Genomic DNA, 8,140 nt, shown 5'->3' with positions numbered 1-8,140 from the left:
TAGAAAATAGACAAATTTATATGTCCTGTGACCTCAAACTTATAATGACACCTTAATTTGTACAGATTGAGCTGCAATATGGAATGCTTTATTGCTGCCAACAAGAAAAGCCTCTTGAGCAACCATTTTTTAGCCATTATTCTGCAGTTTTAGGAACTCCTCTAGAACCCGTGAAGATGATTATATGAAGAATCCTTCCTAAAATAAAGAACATTATGGACAACAGTGAGGATCCTCTTCCGAAGGCTGTTAAACGTCAGAGTGCCTTCAGTCCAAGACTTTTCCAGATCCAACACAAAACATACAGGTAATAACATCTACAACTTGTTGAAAAAAGGGGTGGGTTCAAGGTAGCAGACCAATCACAGTCATTGGCACAGAAGGGAAAATGCTGTATTTCTTCTGTAAGAAACAAAAACTCATCTTACAGAAGTGCAAAGAGGGAAAAAAAATCTCATGGCAATTGATTGTTGACTGCTTAGAAGCACAAGTTACACATTGGTGTAATTTCACTCTCTTCTCGGTTGTTCCATTAGTAGATCACTGAAGTTAGATTCCTTTTGATCAAAATCACACTTCTAGGCTGAACTATAGTAAAATATTTTCTGAATTACATTTTTGCAGCAGAAACTTAATTTCAGAAATTAAAGAAAACCAAATTATACTAGTAAGATTTAAGTTTTACATATCTAGTACTGTTTACATGTTTTAAGTGGCCGTTTTCTACATTTATCAGCTTGACTGAATATGACAATCCATGACAAGCACAACTTCTGTGCTCTTCGTGGATTGTCCATAACAAACACCATGTTCAGGCATAATAGTGTCCATATGTGCTCTTGGCACCAGGACACCCTAGGCTATAGTTCAATAATTGACTTTGTTGTTGTTTCATCTGACCTTTGGCCGTATGTCTTGGACACTCGGGTGAAGAGAGGGGCAGAGCTCTCCACTGACCAATACCTGTTGGTGAGTTGGCTCCGATGGTGGGGGAGGACGCCGGTCAGACCTGGTAAGCCGAAACGTATTTTGAGGGTCTGCTGGGAACACCTGGCAGAGTCCCCCGTGAGAAGGAGCTTTACCTCCTATCTCCAGCAGAGCTTTTAACACGTACCAAGGGAGGTGGAGGACATTGAGTCTGAGTAGACCATGTTCCATGTCTCTATTGTTGAGGCGGCTAGTCGGAGCTGTGGCTGCAAGGTTGTCGGTGCATGTCATGGCAGCAACCCTCAAACACGCTGGAGGACACCAGCAGTGAGGGAAGCTGTCAAGCTGAAGGAGGAGTCTTATCGGGCTTTATTGACCTGTGGGACTCCAGAAGCAGCTGACATGTACCAGCAGTCAAAGTGGCGGGTGGCTCGGCTGGTCGTTGAGGCAAATACCCGGGCGTGGGAAGAGTTCGGAGAGGCCATGGAGAAATACTTCCGTATGGCTTCAAAGCGATTCTGTTCCACAATCTGGCATCTCAGGAGGGGGAAGCAGTGCAGTACCACTAATATTTATGGTGGGGGTGGTGTGAGGCTGACCTCGACATCGTATGTCGGTGGGCGGAGTACTTCGAAGACCTCCTTAATCCCACCAACACGTCTTCCATTGAGGAAGCAGAGCCTGGGGGCTCTGGGTCAGGTGCTTGCATCTTTGGTGCTGAAGTCACTGAGGTGGTTAAAAAGCTCCTCGGCGGCAAGGGCCCAGGGGTGGATGAGATTTGCCCTGAGTACCTTAAGGCTCTAGATCTTGTGGGACTGTCTTGGTTAACGCAACTCTGCAACATTGCGTGGACATCAGGGGCAGTTCCCCTGGATTGGCAGATTGGGGTGGTGGTCCCTCTATTTAAAAAAGGGGACCGGAGGGTGTGTTCCAACTATAGAGGAATCACACTCTTAAGCCTACCTGGTAAGGTCTATTCCGGGGCTCTGGAAAGGAGGGTATGTCGGATAGTCAAATCTCTGATTCAGGAGGAGCAGTGTGGTTTTCGTCCTGGCCGCGGAACACTGGATCAGCTATACACCCTTAGCAGGATTCTGGAGGGTGCATGGGAGTAGAGTGCCCTCTCCGGGTTGGGGAGAATGTACTGCCCCTAGTGGAGGAGTTTAAGTATCTTGGGGTCTTTTTAACGAATAATGGGAAGATAGAGCGGGAGATCGATAGGCGGATTGGTGCGGCGTCTGCTGTGAAGCGGGCGCTGTACCGGTCTGTTGTGGTTCAGAGAGAGCTGAGCCAAAAAGCAAGGCTCTTGATTTGCCGGTTGATCTACGTTCCTACCCTCATCTATGGTCATGAGCTTTGGGTCATGACCAAAAGAATGAGATCCCGGATACAAGTGGCTGAAATGAGTTTGTCCGTAGTGTGTCTGGGCTCTCCCTTAGAGATAGGGGGAGGAGCTCAGTCATCCGGGGAGGACTCAGAGTAGAGCCGCTGCTCCTCCACATCGAGAGGAGCCAGTTGAGGTGGCTCGGGCATCTGATTAGGACGCCTCCTGGATGTCTCCCTGGTGAGGTGTTCCACGCACGTCTCAGCGGGAGGCCCATGGGGAGACCCAGGACACGCTGGAGGGACTATGTTTATCAGCTGGCCTGGGAGCACCTTGGGATTCCCCCGGAGGAGCTGGTCCAAGTGGCCGGGGAGAGGGACGTGTGGATAAGAAGAAGAAGAAGGATGGCTGATGGATGGACTGAATATGTATTTATGATATCTAAAATATTTTTATCCATAGCTCAAATATACGAGTAACCATAGAAATATGTAGATCTATAGTTAATTTCCAGGATATTTATTCTAGATGTGAAGAATGTCATTTTGTTTGAAATGGTCATTTTGACAAGTAAAAATTTGTATTTTAGATGTCAAGAATACATATTCAGTAAAACAGAAGCGTATCAAAATTGCTTGCCGGGTGTGCTTCATTGGCACAGTGGTTAGCAGATACGACCCATGTATGGAGATCTTAGTCTTTGACACAGGCGACCAGGGTTCGACCGGGGTTTGAATCTGGCCTGTGGGGTCTTCCTGTTTTGTGACTAATGGAGTAAGATGTGGTGGAGGTAGCTCCTGCAAGTTATCTTTTTTACAAGGTGCATTTAAGCATTTTTGTGCAGTTTGCCTGTCGTCTAAAACTTACAACAACTCTACTACAGCCTAATATGCCTCCAAAACCCAAAAATACAAATAATTCAAATACAGTGGCGAGGCCTGGCCCACTGCCTGCATCCCCGCCATCGGCCTGCTGGGACCGATCCACCACAGGACTTGGCTGCTGGGAGGCTGTCTTTGGAAGAATTTTCCACAGCCTGTAATGTTTTTCCCCCAGACTTTAAAACCGAACTTCTTACTGCACTTTGTGCAGAGATGGTGGTCATTTTCAAGACTGAATTGGAGACAGCGTTAACTAACGATTTGACTCAGATTGAATCATAGCTGCACGGTGTGAAGACAGAACTAAGTGCTAGCATTTCGCCTATCAGGTCGGAGGTGGATGCACTAAGGGCGACTGTTGCAGACATGGAGGGATCGCTGTCTTCATGCACTGAGGATGTGGTCTCACTCAAGAGCAATTTGGATAAGCTTTCGGCACAGGTCCTCGTTCTTGACTGTAAATGCGAGTTGGAATCAAGATCTCGGCATAACAAAATTAGAATCATAGGACTACAGGAGGAGCGTAACCCAGTCACCGCAGACACGATTTCCACCCTGCTAAGATACGCCTTCAGCCTGGAAAAGCCAGACGTTTTCACATATAGATTATTTTTTAGTAGATGCTAAACTAATGCTTAAAGTATCAAATGTTACATATCACCAAATCATTATTTCAGATCATGTCTGTCTCTCTCGATCTTCAGATTTCGCCCAGACCTTGCTATCCCTCTCAATGGCGATTTAACACTTCACTATTATCAGATGGTAAATTTCACAAATTTATTATGGACAAAATAGAGGATTTCATTACCCTTAATGACTGAATCTGAACCAGTCTCTAGAGCACTCCTATGGGATTCTTTAAAGGCATATTACGTGGTCAGATAATTTTGTATGTGGCACGTGAGAAAACTAAGAAGGTCAAACATTCAGAAGCTTATTTCTCAGTTGGAATTGGTTGACCACCAACTTGCATCCACCCCAACCGACAGTCATCTAAACATTGCTTGGTCTTACAAATCGAGTTGGACCTTATCACAACTAATGAGGCGGAGCGCCTTTTGCTTCAATCTCACGCTAGGTACTACGAATATGGCAGCAAGTCTAGCAGGTTGCTAGCTCACCAATTACGTCGTCAAGCCGCTTCACATTTAAAACCTCACATTAAAGATAGTTTTGGGGCTCTGCAAGAGGACTTGCAAGCTATTAATTTAGTTTTTCATCTTTCTATGACTCCCTTTATAAATGTGAACTCTCACCAACCTAAGACAAGCTTCTATCAGTGTTCTCTTGAAGGACAAAGATCCAGACCTCTGTACTTCTTATAGGCCGATTTCTTTAATGAACATGGTCACAAAAATTCTCGCAAAGGCTCTGGCCCAGAGACTCAATCGAGTTCTCCTAACAATTATCTCCAAAGAACAGTCTGGCTTCATAAAGGGGTGTCAACTCTATTACAATGTCCGTACCTTGTTAAATGCCATTTATTCAAGGGAGACAACAGCTGCGCCTGAGGTAGTCATATCAATCGATGCTGAAAAAGCGTTTGATCGGGTAGAATGGAGTTAAAGTTAATGTCTCCAATAGTGAATGTTATCCTCTCAACCATTTGGCACTGGAGCTCTCTCAATATGATGTCCCTTTCAAGCTGTGCCCTTTGGGTTTTCACTATATGTAAGTCAACATAACCAGATCTTTTAAGTCTTTGTACTCTAAAAATGTCCTTCCACTCTTTGTAGACATTAAAAGAGACTTTCAAAAATGGTCCCTCAGCTTCTAGTGTCAGCTAGAAGCACATTCATGTTTCTCAGCCTCACTTTTGGCTCTTCTTACAGGTCCAACTTCTTTAAATCCCTCTAGCCAAACCAACAATTCCATAGTTGTAGATACTTTGAGAATATGGTTTCAATTTAGAAAACATTTTAAATTTACAGGCCCCATTGTCCAAACCCCACTTTTAAAAAACCCAGAGTTTACATCCGCACTTACCGACCCAACCTTCTCTATGTGGCATAACAGGGGACTAAAATGTTTCAAGGATTTTATTGTGAAGACTGGTTTTGCTTTTTCACTGATTTGGCTTCTGAAATTGATCTCCCACCCACCCATCTATTTAGATATTTCCAGATAAGGACTTGAACAAAATCCCTATTTCCCAATTTCCCTCACCTGTTACCTGAACAATCGTGGGGTGAACTTATACAACTCAATCCCTTGCAAAGGTCTTTAATTTCAAAGATATGTAACTCGATTTAGTCATTTGATCTCTTTCCAACTACGAACACTGAGAGAGCTTGGCAGCATAAACTGGGGTTTGTGTTTGAGGAGCACTGGTATGAGGCAGCTTTGACATTATTCAAAAACTAGACTGGCACAGTTCTCCTCTCCTAGTAGATGCAGAAACTCACCCTGCAATCTAGCACATATGTTTCTCACCTGCTCACCCCTCACAAATTTCTTGCTAACTTATTTTCATACCATGTCTATTGTACTTTCAATAACTATTAATACTTTGGCTCACACTGGTATCTTTGTTCTCCCAGAGCAATATAGTCAATACTCTGAAAGAGAGTTGGAAGTGATAGCTTTACCTCCTTGATCGCAAGGCACCACCTTCTCTTTAAATGGAAATCAACTATAGCCCCATCCACCACAAACAGGATAAATTAGGTCATATCCCTTTTGAAAGTGGAGAAAATTAGATACACAAAAACCTGAAACTTGAACAAATTCCACTCTAAATGGCTACCATTTATTGAAGAATAAAAACATTGTTCTAATAGATGGAACCTCATTGTTTTCTTTCATCTTTGACACAATAAATACTAAGTGGTTGCTTGCAGCCGCTTCAGATGTTATCATCCCAATAAATGGTTGTTATTAGCGGTTATCAGTCCCATAGAATGGCTTCAAATTGTACCAGTACGTTTAGTAGGTTATCAATGAATTAATCCAAATCATAACTCTGAGGTTGTTCCTTTTACCCCCATGGAATTAATTAATCTATTTTTGTGTAACCTGACAATAATTTCAGTAGTTCTTCTTGTACTGTAGAAATAAATAAAAAATACAATTATCCACATCTTGCTCATATTAAACAAACTAAAAACAAATAAATCTCATACCCTTTCACTGAGTTGTACAATCATCTCCCTATAAATATTTAATACTCTGTGAATTAATGCCGCTCATTCTTTAATAAGATCCTTGTCAAACAGACATGCAGTGTTGTTGTTTTTTTTAAACCAAAAGGCATTATCTATGCCCAAAATGACAAAAATCTGAAAAAATCAAGAAGTAAAAGTGTGATTGTCTGTAAGGAGAGCGGAGACGGAGGATACTCTGAGTTTACTGAAGAAAACCTGCTGCTGACCAGGTTAACTCTGGGAGAATGTTACTACAGTAACTGAAACAGAGGTTGAAGAAACCCTCTTTGTGAAACTAAAAACTTGTGAAACAGACCCCATGTCTAGAAAAATCCAACTTTTGTTGTTTAGAGTTGCTCCCATCAGGGGAGCAACTCTCTCCAGGTGTTTCAGGTTACTTGTGCTACTTTAAGTTGTAGCCAGTTCTCTAACCTGCCCGCCAGCATTGATCTGCTGTAATAAAACCATCTTTTTCATCTGTTGTAATAAAACCATCTTCTTAGTCTGTTGTATTAAAATTGGTTTATTTGTTGTATTAAAACCTTCTTTTTGTCTGTTGTATTGAAATCGGCTGCTTTATCTGCTTTGAGAGGTCAAAACCATCTTCCAGTTGCCGCACTGCTCTCTCCATGTGGTGCTGCTGTATAACACCTCATTACAATCAAGTAGCATAATGAGAGAGCAGAGTGGTGAATGCTCTCCCCACATCAAAATCAAAGCTCTCTGTACTTACAGAACTTTGTTGGAAGCTTTGACCACTGGCAGCAGCCTGAGAAGAGCCTCCTCTGAAGCAGAGTATTTCTTCAGGTCAAACACATCCAGATCTTCTCCTGATGTCACTAAGATGAAGGCCAGAGCTGACCACTGAGCAGGAGACAGTTTATCTGTGGAAAGACTTCCTGATCTCAGAGACTGTTGGATCTCCTTGACCAGAGAACGATCATTCAGTTCATTCAGACAGTGGAACAGGTTGATGCTTTTCTCTGCAGATAGATTCTTATTAATCTTGTCTTTAATGTACTGAACTATTCCTTGACTGCTCAGTGAGCTACCAGCTGTCTTTGTCAGCAGGCCTTGTAGGAGTCTCTGATTGGTCGGCAGTGAAAGACCAAGGAGGAAGCGGAGGAACAAGTCCAGGTGTCCATTTGGACTCTGTAAGGCCTGATCAACAGCATTCTGATACAGACTTTTTCGATTCGCCCGCTTAGATCGTTTAAACCTAATGGGAGTGTTTGTTTGTTCTTTCATCAGATTACGTCCATATTTGATGAAGGTCAGATGGACGTGAAGAGCAGCCAGAAACTCCTGAACACTCAGATGGACGAAGCAGAACACCTTCTGCTGGTACAGCCCTTTCTCCTCTCTAAAGATCTGTGTGAACACTCCTGAGTAAACTGAGGCTGCTCTGATATCGATGCCACAATCTGTCAGGTCTGATTCATAGAAGATCAGGTTTTCTTTCTGCAGCTGATCAAAAGCCAGTTTTCCCAGAGACTCGATCATCTCGCGGCTCTCTGGATTCCAGGGTGGATCTGTCTCATCTCCTCCATCATACATAACCTTCTTCACTTTGGTCTGAACCACCAGGAAGTGGATGTACATCTCAGTCAGGGTGCTGGGCAGCTCTCCATGGTTCTGTGTCTTTAACAGATCCTCCAGAACCGTAGCAGAGATCCAGCAGAACACCGGGATGTGGCACATTATCTGGACACTTCTAGATGTCTTGATGTGGGAGATGATCCTGCTGGCCTTCTCCTCATCTCTGAATCTCTTCCTGAAGTACTCCTCCTTCTGTGGGTCAGTGAACCCTCTAACCTCTGTCACCATGCCAACACACTGAGGAGGGATCTGATTGGCTGCTG

General features: G+C 43.4%; 1 protein-coding gene across 1 annotated transcript in view; it reads right to left on the bottom strand.

Moving 5' to 3' along the window:
* LOC107091001 overlaps positions 1-8,140 on the bottom strand; it is a 14,778-nt gene that overhangs the window by 3,124 nt on the left and 3,514 nt on the right. The window contains exons 5-8 of the mRNA XM_015384698.1: positions 7,012-8,137; positions 1,305-1,464; positions 1,115-1,193; positions 901-1,009 (exon numbers count right to left, since the gene is read on the bottom strand). Coding sequence (XP_015240184.1) covers positions 901-1,009; positions 1,115-1,193; positions 1,305-1,464; positions 7,012-8,137 — 1,474 coding nt within the window. The remainder of the gene's footprint in view (positions 1-900; positions 1,010-1,114; positions 1,194-1,304; positions 1,465-7,011; positions 8,138-8,140) is intronic.

Source organism: Cyprinodon variegatus, unplaced genomic scaffold, assembly GCF_000732505.1.
Source record: "Cyprinodon variegatus isolate N-32 unplaced genomic scaffold, C_variegatus-1.0 Scaffold320, whole genome shotgun sequence".
Taxonomy (NCBI): Eukaryota; Metazoa; Chordata; class Actinopteri; order Cyprinodontiformes; family Cyprinodontidae; genus Cyprinodon; species Cyprinodon variegatus.
Note: the sequence above shows the minus strand (reverse complement) of the source record. Positions and strands in the feature narration are given on the sequence as shown.